This window comes from Lagopus leucura, unplaced genomic scaffold (assembly GCF_019238085.1).
Source record: "Lagopus leucura isolate 7727_CA_CO unplaced genomic scaffold, USGS_WTPT01 Super-Scaffold_739, whole genome shotgun sequence".
NCBI lineage: Eukaryota > Metazoa > Chordata > Aves > Galliformes > Phasianidae > Lagopus > Lagopus leucura.
In genome coordinates this window covers 17,226,733-17,244,038 of record NW_024962255.1, presented here as the reverse complement: position 1 = coordinate 17,244,038, position 17,306 = coordinate 17,226,733, and the positions used below count along the sequence as shown (strand labels likewise).

General features: G+C 39.8%; 1 protein-coding gene across 5 annotated transcripts in view; it reads left to right on the top strand.

Moving 5' to 3' along the window:
- Window positions 1-17,306, top strand: part of WASHC2C (WASH complex subunit 2C) — a 30,868-nt gene extending 13,562 nt beyond the window's left edge. For 2 of the 5 annotated variants that reach the window (XM_042862861.1, XM_042862858.1), the window contains 13 exons: window positions 1,018-1,134; window positions 1,977-2,140; window positions 2,576-2,678; window positions 3,569-3,751; window positions 4,747-4,920; window positions 6,905-7,033; window positions 7,229-7,324; window positions 8,928-9,047; window positions 10,711-10,773; window positions 11,442-11,654; window positions 11,967-12,563; window positions 13,150-13,324; window positions 16,816-17,306. In XM_042862861.1, the coding sequence (XP_042718795.1) occupies window positions 1,018-1,134; window positions 1,977-2,140; window positions 2,576-2,678; window positions 3,569-3,751; window positions 4,747-4,920; window positions 6,905-7,033; window positions 7,229-7,324; window positions 8,928-9,047; window positions 10,711-10,773; window positions 11,442-11,654; window positions 11,967-12,563; window positions 13,150-13,324; window positions 16,816-16,952 (2,271 nt within the window). In that variant the 3' untranslated portion in view covers window positions 16,953-17,306. The remainder of the gene's footprint in view (window positions 1-1,017; window positions 1,135-1,976; window positions 2,141-2,575; window positions 2,679-3,568; window positions 3,752-4,746; window positions 4,921-6,904; window positions 7,034-7,228; window positions 7,325-8,927; window positions 9,048-10,710; window positions 10,774-11,441; window positions 11,655-11,966; window positions 12,564-13,149; window positions 13,325-16,815) is intronic. The other 3 variants (XM_042862859.1, XM_042862860.1, XM_042862862.1) reach the window with 3 other exon arrangements.

Sequence of the window (17,306 nt, the reverse complement as noted above, 5' to 3'; positions counted from 1 at the left end):
GCACCAAATTGGCCGTCTTATACTCTTTAATAGTTCTCAGCATGCAGACAGCATCATGGGGGAGATTTGATGAGGTACTCTTGTGAGCTCTTTATCTTTTTAGTATCTTTAGCCAGTGCACGTCATCTCTGAACCTAAATGCTAAGAACATTGTCCCTCTCAAACAGCTAAAGAACACTGAGATACAGAACTGATAGGTGCTTGGAAACACTGTTCTATCCTGGCCTCTGCTGTCTACCCACGAATGAGTTCTTGTTTCCACTGTCACAGCTGGCAAATATCTTTTTTTTTTTTTTTTTTTTTTTCCCTTGCTTTTTTGTATGTGAAAATGACAACTGCTAGTGCAGAAGTTGAGATCAGAGCACAGTTGGTGCTAGAAACTTATTAGCGTCTGCTTTTCTTACCTGTTGCAGCCTCTTCTTCCTCCTGCACACACTCCATTGAGCTGTCGACTTTGGGTCTGTAGCCTGAGTTAAGTTAGCCTATAGTTCTAGCATGAGACTGACAGAAGGCCTGTTCAGAGCTGGAAGAGCAAGAATTTTTGCAAAGTCAAGATAATGGTCCCTTGTTCAGGAGGGGGCTGCTTGAGCTCCCTCGACTTCTGAATGGGGACTGTGCACAGAGGGAACTGGTAGGATTGTGAAACATTCTGTAATGTGGTAAGATCTCTGGATTTTAGCATAGTCCACGAAGATTGTGTTACGAAGTAGAAACTGTGCCCCACTATTTTAGCTGTTGTGCTGCAGAATTGCTGTATGGTGGATGTAGGAGAACCTGGATGCCTAAATCTGGCAGTATGCTTACAAGTTTCTAATCTGTCAGATGTTGTGTGCTTGAATTTCCCCATACCACAATGTTGTATCATGCTTGAAAATATCTTCGAAGTGTGTTCACAGAATTGCTTCTTTCTTATTTGAGAAACAATGGGCCATGGTGTCTTGCATGCTGATGACTTCTCAGCAAGCTTTCCATTGTGAATTTGGATTTTCATTCTGTTGTTTTGGTGTTTGTTTTTAGGATCTGTTTGGTGTGGTGCCTGCCAGGAAGCAACAGGAAAAGCCCCAGGAAGAGAAAGTGAAACAGTCAGAGCCACACAAGAAAGCCTCCAGCTTATTGTTCAGCAGTGATGAGGAGGTACTGAAGAGCAAGACTTGATTGAAATGGGTTGCGGGGTTTTTCTACTAGCCAAAACAAAGAACTGTTCAGACAGGAACTACAGTCAGACTGCTGTGTCTTCCTGCCATGCCTGCCTCATTCCTGTGACATGTTCACTGTTGAAGAAGCTTACTCTTGGCTCAGATTAACTCAGGATCTGGGCAACAGAAATCATGTGGAAGTGAATCAATATTTTTCAGGGTAGTATTTAGGTTGGTAAGAAATGGAGGACACTGCTGCCAACAAGCCAAACTTAAAAATATTGAGTGAAAAAAAAAAAAAAAAAAAATTTGTTTCCTTCTACTTTATTTTTTGGTGAGAATAACTTAAAGTTCCAGTTATGTTGTTTAGAGTTTCTTTTGTTTGCTTGGTTTTCTTGTTTGTTTTGGTTTTTTGAGTTTTCTTGAAAGTCCAGAGATAGATAAAATGAAATGCAAGGATGAAACTTCCTAGGAACTGGCACCTATTAGAGATAGGTGAGGTCTCATCCTACATGTTAATTGAAACTCAGAGGCACTAAGTAACTAAAAGCTTGTCTGGAAAGTTTACACTAACCTTAGCTCTTAAGAGCAGCTGTAATGGGAAAGCGCATGTACGTTATTCTGCTGGCAAATGTATGCTGAAAGGTGGCCAGGCCCTCCGTGAAACCTGATCAATGTCAGATTGCAGGAATATAATGCAGGAATGGAGGGGAAGAAAAAAAAAAAGCCAGTAGATAGATGCAAGGACTGCCAAGGTGCTGAACTGTTTATTCTTACAGAGAAGTTGTGAAAGTGGCTTTAGCCAAGACAAAAGAAACTTAAGAGTTCCTTGTTTTTAAGGAACACTGGAATGTCTCCAAGCCACTTAAGCTTCCTTCAGAAGATAACCGAAAAGAGGACTCTGCAAAATCATCTAGTACCATCAGTCAGGCTAAAGCTGTGAAGAAGACGAGCCTATTCGAGGAAGATGATGAGGAGGATTTATTTGCAATCACTAAAGAAAGGTGAAAATACTTTGGGGGAATCTTCAGAGCAGTCCAGTTCTGTCCTAAAAACATGAAGAGGCAGACTCACTGTAAGTGTTGTCTCTTCTTAATGCTGCTGAGGATGAAGTAGAGATGTGTGAGCGGGATTTGTTGGACTTGGCTAGGCTTTTTTGTCTTTTTTTTTTGGTCTGTGATGGATTGTATTCCTCCACCAAACTGGGTTCTTCATTTCTCTGCTTCTAATACCTTTTCTGACCTCTTTTATCTTCAGTTCTGTAGAAAGGTATGCAGATGAGAGAGGATGATGGTAGAATTGTTTGGATGGTGAGGAACCCAATTCCTTTATCTAGGATCACATATTATGGATGAGGTTATGCTTCCTAAAGAAATGCAGAACATGGGCCTTGAAACTTTTGCATTGATCTTCCACTTTCATTCTTTTCCTCGCTGCAGCCAAAGAAAACCACAGAGGATATCACTGCTGTTTGAAGATGATGCTGTTACTGGAGAATCACTCTTCAGTTCCCAATCAACGCTTCCTTCAGCTTCTTCAGTGGTATCTTCCCTTTCTTTTAAAAATAATGCAGAATACTTGTACAGTGTTCACATAAGTTATCCTTCCTGTTAGGTAATGTAAGCCCAACTTGTTTTAGACAATAGTAGTTCTAGCAAACTTGGAATGGGATCAGACAGAATTCTTACAGGCTAGGCATATTACTATCAGGCTAAAAGAGATTTCAAAATTATCATCATAGTAATCATCACTAAACTTGTTTGGTTTATGCTGAAAGCCCTTTCTGGGGATGTTTTAAGATCTCTCAAACCATAAAGTATCACTAAGAAGAACAGACAGTTTACTGCTGACTGTGAAACTGGAATTTCATCTGTGTAGTATCTCAGCTCTAGCTGGCTGGCCTTCAGTGAAGCACTCTCATGCTATCCTGTCTTTTGAGCTCAACCCACAATGTGCTCCTGTCTGGTTGCGTACAGGTTGCGTTCTGAACGTAAGAAGTTTAATGCAGCAGAGTTGCTGCATGTATGACATTACTCCCCAGTCTTGCCTTTCTGGTTGCCAAGAAAAGAGTTGCCAGAAACATATTTCATGGCCTTACCTTTTTCCAGGTAGGTTAAGTGCAGATTTTGGGGGAGGAAAAAGAAGCAGACAAGCTAGTCTGGCTGTTGGTGATCTTAGGAGCCACTGCAGTAATTGAACAGGATTCCTACAGCATCTGCTTTAAGTTTGCAACTGCTTCTTGGCGCTCTTTATTCAGTCTTAAGAGCCTATCATATTAGAAATCAGAATGCAAGAAAAGGAAGCAACCTCAAGCACATTGCCAGTGTCCATGTGGACTCCTGGATAGCAAACTGAGGGTCTGCTGTCTCTCGGCAGCATGTTCTTCTAATATACCAAGCAATTCTGTGTCAATGATTCTCGTAATTTTGCAGGAGAAAATAAAGCCAGCACAAACACAATCCTTGTTTAATGAAGAGGAAAAAGAGGAAAAGAATGATCGACCACATATTGCAAAGTCTAACCAGGCACAAGATACACTGTGGTCTTCAGAAGAGCCTGAAGCAGTTCCTGTGCCTAGAGGAACAGATGTCGGAAGACAGGTGACAAAGGAAAAAGTAAGAGATTTTCTTATATTAACCTGAAGCATGGCAAAGATTCAGTATAAAAATGTAATGGGGACAGAATTAGTTTTTTGATTGCCTCTGCTGTTACTTGGGAGAGAATAACTCAACTTTTATCAAAATCACTTATTGGTCAAACATTACCAAACTGATTAAATGGCATTTAAATTCATTTCCCAGCTAGTGTTTGCCAAATTTTTGTGTTTTGAGTTGTTTTTCTACTGTAGACTGAGTGGGGCAATTTTTTCTCATGTGTGCAGTGCTCTCCTTTTGAAAAAACAGTAAGCTTATACTAATGGGTATGCTTTGTAAAGCTCAGTAATTTTCCTGTTTGAGCATGTTATCTGATGAATTGTAGTCAGTGTTGGTAGTTATAGAGTTGAGGCTGAATAGGATTGTGAATTTCTCATGTGCAGTAGTTTACAGAAAGAGCTTTGAGTGCATTGTTGAAGAAGCTTCAACAGAACTTAACTCCTGGGCATTCTCCTTCGGAAAGATCGTTGGGGAATTGGCAGCTGATGGCTTCCAGTATATTGTTACGGTGCTTTAAACCTTCCTGAGCACTCTCAGTGCTCAGGTGGTGCTGCCCATATGAAGAATCCCAAATGCCATGAATTAGATACCCTGCAGATAATGTCAAAACAACAGAATGCAGAGTTGTGGAATAAGATATAACCTGACACATAGATGGGAAGGAAACAATATTCAGAAATCTGATTAACAGCATCAGGTTGTAGAGTGTACAGTACAGGAAGGTGACTACATTCATTTCAGAGTTATAAAATGTTTTCTTAATCTATTGAAATGTATCTTGATAATCTGCATGTTGCTATGCTGTCTGCTTAGTATAACTGAATTGAACTTAATTGTCTGCTGTGATACCAGATTGCACAACTCTGACCAAAGGTTAGTGGGTCTGGGGCAGACTCAAACTAAGTAACAGCTCTGTGTGTGTGTGTGTTTATTTATTTATTTATTCATTTATTTTGGTGGAGCCTTTTGCCACATCATCTTTGGAGCCAGATCTGTTTGCAGCATCACCACCAGCTCTGGAGAAAGATGCCAGTGTCCAAGCTAGGAAAGTGTTAAGCTTGTTTGATGAGGAGGAAGAGGAGAAACTGGAAGATGATGGCATTAAAAATGCACACAAAGGCAGTGATGTGGTGAGTCTAGGGAAGTTCTTGAATACTGGGAAATAATACTTCTACCTCTAAACTAGTCCTATTCTAGGCTAGTTTTCTAGAAGGGTTTTATTTGTTTGTTTTCACACCTCCTTTCTCCGATTCATGCTAGGTAATTTTTCTCAATTTCTCAATTTCCTAATTCTTGGATGAGAAATAATTCCTACACTTACCCATAATCCTGAATCCATCTGTGATTTTTTTCCATCCCGCTGACTCAGAAACATTTTGTCATATGCTACTTTAAATAAAATCTGAAAATATTTTTTCTTGATACAGTTACTTGATGTCTATTCTAAAGAACTGATTCTTTAATTACTCAAGGTTGGAGGTATTAGAAAGTAGAGGTATATGGAGTATGAAGCCTCGTACTTTATCCTTCTTTTAATAGTGGTACAATCTGCTTGCTCTGCATAAACCAGCAGACTTAGTTCTAAGATGACTCTAGCTGAAGCTATGCTTAATTCTGTTTTCCAAGCATGTGTTCACTTTTTTTTTTAAAAAAAAAGCCTCTAGTTGCCATATTCTTGCTGTCTGGCTTTCCTGATATATTGCATTAAGATGTGGGCTTTGAATCTTCAGCAGTGATATCCTTGAATTTATGGCAATGTTCATATTTCTACTTGATGCAACTATACCAAAATGTGTTCAGTAAACTTGAAATCATATCTAAAAGTACAGGGTGTATACTAGAGCATACCACAAGTTTTTGTCATCTTATAACACTGTAAAATAAATTTTCAGCACCAAAGACTATACGCACTCTATTTGTGAGTCCCTGGAGTTGAATGAAACAAATGACTCTTGGACAAAATTCCCTGTTTATTGCTGCCTCAGAATTAGTTGAACACTTACCTGTTATGAACATGTGTTTTTGTTTTCTTTTTGGGGTGGGGGAAGTATGGGGTGGCAGCTGGGAAAATCTAAGCCCTTTTAAAGCTTTCCTAGGAAGCAAGCAGAATATAGCAGTAGTGGAGTGGTTACAGTGCTGAAATGCGTAATCATGAAAAAATTACAATAATTAGTTTAGGAACCTGATCTTCTTGACAGGGAAAGTGTTACTATTTTGAGTGCTTAGTGTAGCAAAAAACTAGGTGTACATCAGATATTTGTGCATTTGTGTATACGCAGCTGTTCTAGTGCTCCAAAAATTTGACCCAGCATTTGGCGTAAAGATAAAGCAAGTGAATGAAGATGTATAAAGGTAGTATTAAAAAAAATATATATAGTAAGAGTGGACCAAAAAATGGTGTAATGGTGTCCTGGAAGCTAGCATTAGAAAGCAGATGCAATCTGGTGTGCCAGATTGTGGAGGGCAGATGAGAGAATGTTTGATATTGACCTTCCCTGCCACTCAGCAGCTGAGTTGGAAATACATGTGTTTGCCAAAGGCAAAAGTTCTGTTCTTCACTATGGGGGTGCTTTTGCTTTAAAGGGAGGAGGATGAGCACTCTGTCAACAATAACAGCTTTAAAGAGCTTCATCTTTTTTTGTTGGCTTTTTTTTTTTTCAGGTAGTTCAGGAAGATAACTAGCCAGATTTTCTTCTCACTTCTGCCATGCACCCTCATCTATACGTATAATTCTAAGCATGAAAGTTTCTTCCTAAAATCTAAACATTTGCTGTATACTCATAATACCATACTGAAGATCTTTTTTTCTTCCTCATAGGGAAGCGTAACAAGTAAATAATAAAAGTTGCCTTTCAAATTGGCAGACCTGGAAGTACGTTTTATTTAATGTCTTCTAATCAAAATGAACTGATAATACAAGCATTTGCATTGTAGGTTTTGCAAACTACGAACATACTATGGTAGTTCAAGCTGTGTTTTTGTTGTTGCCAGGACTGTAGCACAGCCTCAGGTCATTTGTAACCTGCCTTATCTGCTTGGCAAATACACCACTGAAGCAGTGTCCTCTGTAAGTAAGATTTTTTTTTTTTAATGTCTGAACCTTTCTCCTTTCAGCCTTCTGAGAAGAGCATTCGTCCCAAAAGCACTGGTGTGTTTCAAGATGAAGAGCTTCTTTTTAGTCACAAACTTCAGAAGGACAATGATCCGGATGTTGACCTCTTTGCCAGTCCCAAGACGTCAATGGTGAGTCCAAATCCCTCCTCTGAACCTGCTGTTTAAAAACAGTCTTTGAAGTGTGTAGCCTTCTAGTGTGTCACAGTTGAGCACAACTTAAAAGTCCCTGATCTCTAGGAATGGCCAAGTGCTGAAGTCAAGGCACTGTGGGTAGAAGATGTGCTTTTGATCTGTGACATTCTTTTTTATCCTTTTTCTCTTCAGTCTACAAATCGTATTTTGAAACCATCATCTGGAGGAAGTCTTTTTGGGGATGATGATGAGGATGATCTCTTCAGTACAGCTAAAACAAACCCTCCGGTATGTGATCCTCTATTATAAATGGCTTCTGAAGAAGACCATGGAAATAAGTGCATAGAAGGGAGTTTTTCCACATGTGTTCTGACAGGACATGGAATCACTTGAAAGTCTTTTTGAGAGAATAGAAATGGCTCTTGTAACTCTGAAGGCATGTGGAACAAACAGATGCAGCAGACCTCCAAGGGCTGAGATTTGAGAACTATATTTTTTTCCTCCATTGGTACCGTTGGGATGGACTTAATTGTTAGAGAACACACTTGAGCAGAAATCAGAATAGTAAAGTTGCTTGTGTATTATTCAGGGTCTGGCTGGTTTAATAGGTAGTGATACCTTGGAGATGTTGAAACTTTGGCCTACCTCTCTGCAGTGAGGTTCTTTAGGCTCAGTATGGCTTGTGGGACTAGTAGCCCTGAAGCCCTTTATGTCATTTAAGTATGTAGATTGGTTTAATTTAAGGTAATGAATGTGTTAATAAAATCACTGGATTGTTATTAGAGGGTGAGAAGCTGCCATAATGAACTGGGCTACATAATGGGTGGTTTGAGTTCCAAGTCCTAACATGCATTCTGAACTTCTGCTCTAAATGTACAAGGACTGATCCAAAAGTAATGCATCATATTTTATTATGTTGGCCTACAAATCAGCGGGGGGTGTTGGCAGTATGGCAGTGGAGGTTGAACCTTCCCCCCAGTATTCTGTTACCTTTTGTTGCTGGTCAACAAATGTCAGCAGAGGGGCAGTCTGATGAAATCGTGTCTGAAATAAGGTGTACAGTTGAATTTCTCCTTTGGAACTGCACCCATTAACATTCACTGACACTTGCTGAATGTTTATGGAGACCAAACAGTGGGTGTGAGCCGAGTGAGGCAGTGGTGGTGTGCTTCAGCAATGCAAATACTGACTGTGGGTCACCTCTGGTGCGGATTTTTACGAGCACAGCATGAAGGCTCTCTTGTTCATAGCTTGCAAAAAATAATGGTGGCTGTGTTGCAAAGTAGTGTTTTAGCTGACAATTTGCTCTATCAAATAGCATTCGTATGGTCTTCAACTGTTGTGGTTTCCATGGAAACAAATAGGAGGCATTACTTTTGGAGCAACCTATGGAGCTTAACTAAATTGAAGCCAGCTCTAACGTTAGTCTATTTTCAGGCCAATAGCTGGAAGCTAGGCCAGAAAACTGGCAATATTTCCTGGAAACTGTTTATATGAGGAGTGTGGGAGGGACTGTCTCTAGTCAGTGCTCTCAGCTACTCACGAAGGTTGCTTGCTTGAAACTCTGAAAACAGTAGTGTTCCTTAGCTAGTTTATGCTTTTATTTTCCCTGCTATTCTGTATATGAAAAATATGTATGCTTTTGGAATCTTATCCAAACTCACCTTATTTTCCATCGCCACAGACAACAAAGGTTATAAGTGTGAAGGAGTGAAAGGCCCTTATCATTGATGACCAGAAAGTAATGCCTGCAATGCATTGCAGGCCTAAAAGATGTGGGCAGTTTTCTTTGGAAATGGAATTCAGATCTTGAAAAACTTTGGTTGTTTTCTTGCTCTGCAGATCTTGTTTTTTTCCAATTCATGTTGATTTGTGCTCTTAATGCTTTCAGAAAATAGCAGAGAAGAAAACAATTAAGACCAGTCCTGTCCCTTCCTTGGAGAATTGTAATCTTCTAGAAAATGCTTTAAGTGCCAAACAACATGAAGCTCTGAAGACAGTAACTACAGAGGCAAGTACTGAAAGCTTGTGTCTTGGACTGCATGCACAGGAAAAGATGTTTTAAATAAAAGATGTTTTAAATAGGTCTCCTGTAAAGATCAAAACTAATGCCTGGATTTGTGGGCTGCAGAGCTGCAGAAATGCGGTAATATGTGGCCATACTTGTCTCTGCTTATCAAAAGGTGCACTGTTAATAGCAAGAAGTTTAAATGCTATTGCTAATGTTTTATTCACTGCCAGCGTGCTTATGAGGGCCAAGTGCAAGTGAAGAACTTCAGGTGCAGTTTGGTGTGATTTGATCACTTGCTCATTCTTTGAAATGCCAGTATCTGCTGGAGTTACTGTGGTCTTTAAAGTATAGTGGGCTTTCTCATGATCATGAGATCATGATCAAGAGATCGTAGCACAGAACAAATCTCTGGCAGCTAAGACTCTTCATGAAAGTTTCATGGTGAGCAAAAAAGACTCCTGATCTTGCAGGACCAAGGACTCCCCTCATAGATGGGGAGTCTGTATCTGAATTGTGGCTTGTCTCATCAGAGCTGCTTGTTTGATTTTCAGCTGTAAGAGATGAGCTTTTCATTTGTGGGGTGCTTGAGAATATGGGTTGAGAGGAGGTTGTTTTTTGCCTTCTGGGCTGAGGAGCACATAATAAGTCTGTAGGACTAGTAGTTAGCTTATCTTCCCTACTGGTAAAGTACTCCTCGATGTAGAGGATCACATTTGACTTCATCCTTTTGTAGCTGCTGAAATACTGGAATGATCTTCACCTGTGTGAGGTTCAGCCAATTCCCATGTGCATTTAAGTGGTGGATTACTGCAGACAGCAAGATTCTTCTGTCATGCTATCAAGGCCCCCAGTACAGTGTCCAAACGCTCAAAGACTGCCCAGCCGCACCAATGGCAGCACAGCCCAGCTCATAAAACCATTGCAGATCAGAGACTTGTGGAAAGCAAGCCTCAGATGGAAACCTTTCATTGATTTGGTTTATCCCTGAGTCCCAGAACTGACTAAAGTCTTCAGGTGACACAGCTTTCTTGCTCATTGAGCTTGCTGGTCATATTTTTGGTACGGGTGGCCTGCTTTCTGTAGAGGAAAGCTTCCTTCTTGAAAGCTTTGCAATTTTGGAGCACTCTAGACTCCAGTGTGGGTTTCATTAAGGTCTATGGCCCTAATACAGCAAATGACAAAGAGAAAAGTCAATTATAACACTTATACATCGTATGTGTGCATAATTATACATTTTTTATGTAACTGTATATGTATAATTTATATACTTATGCATATATGTAATTATGACAAGACAGCATGACCATAGGATCTTAGGGGAGTGAATAAGCAAGGAGGTAGGGTGGCTGTCACAATTGGATTTGACTTGTGTTGTGTGTGACCTGGAGAAAGGAGGAAGTTGTAGAATTATGATGGTAAAACATAATATTGATAGAAAGGGGTGAAACTGTAACAAAGATGGGGCTATGACATGAGGAACAGGATTTAAAAGTCAAACGACTAGCTCTGGTTTTAGAATGTGTGTTGAAAACAAGGTATCTCAAGAAGAAGCTGATAAGCAGCGAGATGGTTCCTTTCTACACGTTTTGAAATTCAGGCTATAGTCTGGTTGAAGATGTTGATATTCTCCGCCTGTTGTTTAATTCAGTGTAATTTTGTGCAGAAATCTACAGGTCCCGTTCCCATTAAAACCAAAGAACCCTCATCTCGGATTGGAAAGTTACAAGTAATTATTTTACTGGCATTCTGGCTTTCAAAAAAATAAAAAATATCTTCCTTGCCTCACTGATGGCTCTCCCTGAAGCAAAATCTTTTTACTTCCCTACCTTACTTTTGCCATTTTATTTTTTTCAGATGACATGTCCTCTATTGTTAATTTTTCTGTATTGCATGTTTAACATTATTTCCCCCTTTACTTTTCAGACCTGACTATGGGCAATGCTATTTAACTCTGTTTGGGGGCAGAGGGTGGGCTTTTTGGCCTGCAATTCTCAGCAATATTTTAAGTATGCTTGGATACTCTTAGGGGTTTTGAGTTTCGGTTATTTCCTTCTCTTGATGTGAAAAAAATCTAATAACTGTCTATATAACTGTTTCACTCCAAAGTCAGAACCAGTCTTGTCCTCAGACAGGATACTGGGCTACGTAGTTTTTTTGTGCAAGGTACTATAACCGAGATGTTCTTGAAGTTCTTATACAGTGTAATAGCACTGAGTAGTCAAAGGTTTAGTGAGACAGAGAACATGGGAGATCTAGAAGTGAGTTGAGATGAGAGAGGCCAGGCACTTCTAGGAGTAGAACTTGAATGCCTAAATGTGCTAGTTCTTGCTGCTTCTCTGGAGCAGTATTAACATGCTATCTTTGTGTGTATGTGTTTTTTGTTTTGTTTTGTAGGCTAATTTAGCTATTAACCCTGCAGCCTTACTTCCTGGTGCAGTGCCTAAGATCTCCAGTGTAAAGTCCCCCTTCCCCATTTTGGACACTCCACTGCATGAGCCCAATGACGTACAGAGCAGTGAAACCTTCCCTGCTGCAGTGAACAATGAAGAATTAGGTGTAAGCTTTGATCAGCCTATGCAAGCGGATACTTTGCACAGCGCCAATAAGGTAACCTTGGTATTTAAGATGAGAGAAAAGGGAATTAAAGCTAAATCAGCATCTTCTCATCTTTCTTTGCTCAGGTTTTACAACTGAATGCTTGCTTAAATGTACTGGTCGCTGCTTATAGCTCTGGTTTAAGTAACTTCAGCAAAACTTGAAGTTAATTTCAGTGTGCTGATATGAGTAAAATGTTAATTTACAGTGCTATGAAAAAAGTGTTAGAACAAAGCATGGGTCCTAATCTGTCTTCCATAAAGTGTAGGGTTATTTCCTTCTCCCTTCAATATAACCCTCTCTGTTTTTATTCTTTTCCTACAGACCAGAATCAAGGTTACAGGAAAACGCAGGCCTCCAAGCAGAATGGCCCGTCGGCTAGCTGCCCAAGAGTCTGGTGACAGTGAAGAGGTGTACAGTGCTAAAGAACCACCGTTCTCAGTACCAAAACAGAGATCAACAATAGGGAACGTAAAGGAGCTTGTTACTGAAGTGGAATCTAAAGAAAATGGTTTTCTCTCTGGCTCATCACTACCAGCTCATGGCAGCGTTCTGACTAACAAACTTCCTCCAGAATCCACAGATCAAGGAGATGATCTGTTTGAATCAGAAGATCTTTTTGCAAGCCGCTCAACACCCAGAACAGCTGCACAATCAAAATTGAGGGAGGAAATGCCAGGAAGTGTGGCCAACGAACCCATCAAGGGTATGGAGAAAAAGCCTGAACTCTCTGTTCTGGGTAATCAGGACAGCAGTGCTCTTTTCCAGTCTGTACAGCAAAAGTCTTCATCAAAAAACAGCCCTATGTCTTTTTTGGAGGAGGAGGAAGATTCTCTTTTCCCCAGTCAGAAAACTGGGAAGGAGGAATTGAAATCTGCTGTTCAGCAAGCTGTTGATTCTGCTGCACAAGATATTTTTGAGGTAATGGCTGAGGCTTGCTGAAAGGAGTTGGGAAGGAAAGCCTGATACCTTGGCCTTTTTGACCCCCCCAGGGCCTTATATGCAAATACTTCTACTTAAACACAGGCTGAGTAGGAAGGGGGTTGTGCAGAACAGTTAATGAAGTGTCAATTGTGCTCTGCTACTGGGCAACAGAAACCCTTACTTTCAGGGTTCATCTGTTTATTAGCAAGTGTGGATTAGAAGGTGAAGCCTTATCAGAGCAGATTGGGCAGTGAATGTGCTGTGATGACATACCCATGGTTATTACCTTTTTTAGATTAATGAAGTATTTGGTTCTTTTCTGCTACTTGTTCAGTGCACAGTAGCTCAGATAGATCATTCAAAAAAGGAGAAAGGTTGGCATTCTGAAGAAGTGACACTGTATTTGACCTGTGCACAATCCCTCACTAAGCCACATCCAGTAGGGGAGAAGGGACCCAAATTTCTCAGGTTTGGGAAGCCTGAGGCTGTCAGTATTCTAAATGCCCTAGCAGCTGTGTACAGGTAATGATTATTCTCTTGAAGTGTGCTGTGTATTGATAATCTCTCTGTACTTTGCTCCAAGGATGATATATTTGCTACTGAGGCAATTAAGCCAATGAGCAAAGCAAAAGAGAAAATGACAGAGAGTAACCTCTTTGATGATAACATTGATATCTTTGCGGATCTCACTGTAAAACCAAAAGAAAAGAAGACCAAGAAAAAGGTGGAACAAAAATCCATATTTGATGATGATATGGGTAAGTGTCTAATGTCTTGCTATTAATGTCATGTCTCCAAATGTGTTTATTTTAGATGTTTTAGAGCCCTTCACTTTCTTGAACTATTAACTGTTCTGATGTCTGTGAACATGCAAGATTTTAACCTTGTGTGAGAACTTCCTAGATCTGTAGGAACAGCACGAATTTAAAAGCTGTAAGAAAGTGTATAAAACCCTCCTGAGAGGAGGAATAGTTTAATCTCTGTAGGGATTTCTTCATCTGTGGGAATTAGAAGATTTCTTGTCTGGAGTAAGAGAATAATCTCATGCTCTTACAGCTCTAAGAGATAAGTTCCATGTTTAAATTTGCACAGCTGCTTGTATCCTGTTTTCAGATGAATCACTGTGAATAAATCTTTCCCTATCCCAGCTGCATTGACTATCTTAGAGCTCTTAAGATCCTAGGATTTTGTTTACATCAGTGTATACCCAGAGCAATTTGGAAATGCTACACCTGAAAGCAAAGGGTACTCTGTATATTTTGAAAAAAAAAAAAAAAAAAAAAAAAAAAAAACCACCATATAGTAACTTGAAATGATGTAAAGTATACTCCTTTCTTGTTCTGTCAGTGGAGATACCAGAAGTCATTTGATTTCCCAACTGCATCTGTTCTCAGACTCTTCATGTTTATAGGTCTCCTTTGGGATTCACGTAATTCTTTTCCTCTAACAAGGAAATGTCCCTTCTCTTCTGTATTTGATTCCTGTCAGACTTCATTCTGTTCAACCTATTCAAAATGAATCTAATTAACCACTGTTTTGCTTGTGCTTCTGTTAAGCACTCAGACCTGATGGAGTGACCTGGCTAAAGTCTGTAAAGGAATTAGAACTTGCCAGAGAATGAAAAGGTTGAGATTTCAAGGCATTCCCAATTGATACATTAAAAAAAATATATATATATGTTTACACATTTGCAGGCAAGATTCATGAAATATATACTGAATCAAGAGAAATATTTCATTCTAAGTTTACTTTAGAAATATTTTAATAGTTTACTGTTTTCCATGTAGCCTGTAGCAAATGAAAGAACTTCCCAAACCACTACATCTTCTAAATACTTCTGCATACAAATCCAGAGCCTTGCGTTGAAAAAACAATTGGAGAGTACCAATTTGAAAATAGCTTGAAAAATAAGTCATGACGAATCTTGTTCTTTGCACTCTATTTTTGACATGCATTCTAATGCCAGAGCTTGTTGTCTGATGTCCCATTTAATGTTGATATGTATGAGCATCTACCACCCCATGTATCTGGTAGACTTGGTTTTCCTCTTGAACATGGATGTTGTCCAACCTTTTGGCTTTCCTGGGCTGCACTGAGTGAAGAGGAATTGTCTTGGGCCACATATAAAATATATAATAATAATTAGAATATATGACATAGGTACTATGCACAAGTAACAAAACTTTTATATGTTTATTGAAACAAAAAATAAGGGCAGTAAAAACATTGGAACCATGCCTGACTCATGAAAAATATCACTAAAAATCACTTAATAACGTTAACAGTTAATGATCTTGTGGGGCTGCATTTATCAGCTGTCTGGGGCCACGTGTGGTCTATTAGTTGGACTTGCCTGCTCTGGAGCTTTGTTTTCAGTGCAGCCACAAGTATGCAGCTTCTTAGTGCCCAGAGTTATGGACACCAGCTGGAGTGCAAGGGAGACAGCTGATGGTGAAGATGTTCTGCTGGCCTTAGAGCGGTAGAACTGACTCTTCCCTGTTCTGCAGGTTAAGATTTGGATTCAGCAATATGGTAACACTTTATCTAGGCTGAAGGTAGCAGAAGGCAATCCTTTCTGCTGCAGATAAAGCACTTAACTGGCTGCAGTTCAACTGCGTGGAGGCCACAAGCAGCTTGCTTTCTTTGTTCTACCAGTTTTGTATCATTATTTAGTACATTTGTGGTAAGCTTGTGCTGGCAGTATTGTGAAAAATTCTATGGTAGGTCTTTATTCTTCTCGCCTCTTCAGTGACTGTATGGTAGATGACACAAGCATCTTGATGTTGTCTCTGCCCATCTAGAATTTAGAAAAAGTGAACTTTCTTGTGCAATGACAAATGCTGCAATTTGTGGCCAAAACTCTTTTCTCTAACAAGCCTTGTTATAAAATGTGAGTGATACCTCTACTGCTGATAGCACTCGCACTATTTCCCAGCTGACTATGGAGCAAATCCATGTGACAGCTTTCTGCTAGGGAGTAATGCCAGTAGGGGATTACTCTATTTCACTGCTTTTTCAAACTGCTGTTGTGCTGAGATGCTGTCCTGGATTATTCCTGTGTAATCCTTATCATCAGCGCAGTAACAAATGTGCTGAAGGGGAAGAAGAAGCAAGAAGAGAAAGGCAAGCATCTTGTGACAGGCCACTTCTTGCTTGGCCACTGCTCAAGGTTAGGATAGATATTTAAGGCTGGAATGTTAATTTTCATACTGTAGACCAGAAAATAACCAAGAACCTCTGTATGGGGTGTATTTCCTAAGTAGGGATTCAAAACCAGCTATGTAAGGGCCTTGTGAATCACAAGAAATCCAGGTATCTCTGCCTTGTAAAATAAATTAAAAATTAAATCATTTTCACAGTCTCCAGAGAACCTCATGGCAACACTTCAGTGCTAGTAGAGTAGGAGCTGTCTTCTTCCATCAGTATGGTCTAAGCACAAGCCACAGCAAGAGCTGAAAGTTTGTGGGCTCTGCTGTTGTTATATGGTGTGTGTGTTGGAGGATTTCCCCTTACCTATTGTTATTCTGGGAAATAACTCTGTCTTAATAGAATGGAAGATTTTTTCATGTTGCAGTCCTGTTTACTTTTACTCATTACAGAAATATTTACACTGAGGAAGGCAGTTGGGAGGTCTTGATTCAGGACTGCACACAGACTTTTTGAATACTTAGTAAGAAGGTGATCAGAGCAGTCTGCCTCCTGCACCTGAGCTGTGTCCTGTTCTCCAGTGCTGTATGCTATGTTTTTGTTGTGCTATAGGTTAAAGACTCTCTGGCATGGCTAGCAGATGGCACAGCAATCACTAGCAAGTTGTATGGTTTTTCTCTTCTGATTTTCTTTGGCACCAATCTCAGCAATTCACGGATTCTCTCAAGTTCTTCGAATGCTAATGTTCTAGAGAAGCAGGAGGTTGTCTTCTGGAAATTGCAAGATGAAATTTATTGCAGACATTTAACTTATTAATGCTTGTCAAGTGCTTTTGAGAGCTTGAATATGGTATAAAATATAAGTATTATTCAGCTTTATGGAGAAAAAAACCTATTCTTGATTTGATTTGCAGCTAGCAGCTCCCACGTATGTCCTTAACAAATCCAAGTAGAATTGCAGCAGAAAAGCATTTGTTTATAACAGAATGTCCTTGGCAGTCGCTGTGGTGTGCTGGGGATTTTCTGTACAATAATACTTCTGTTTAGCAGTCAATTCCTATTAAAGCTATCTATCTTTCTTTTTTTTCTTTTCCCATATCTAGATGATATATTCTCTGGCAGCCAGATCAAGATACCCACTCCCAAAAGCAGATCTTCCCAGGCAGCCTCGGAAGTGAAATCTGAAAGCAAGGCACTGAACACGTTTGATGACCCACTGAATGCCTTTGGAGGCCAGTAGCCAACAGGAGTGTGTTGCAGAGAGGAGGCTTTTCCTGCGCCCTGTCCAGTACTAACACTCTGGATTCCCTAATCCAGTAGACCTGAAATGAGATGGCTGTGGATACTTAAATGACAGATTACCCATTTTAAATGGTTAGTATGCTCTTGTGCTGGATCTAATTGCGCTTAATGATACATTTAAAGAGGACAGTAACCTCCTGCTATTTTTTTCCATGCTGGCCAGATGAATATAGCCTGTGCAATACCTTCAATGAAGTTATCTATTATACAAAGTATAGTTTGTTTTATTGAACAGATCTATGGAGAAAATCCTTGATAATGTTAAATAGTAAACTGAGTCTGTTAAATGAGA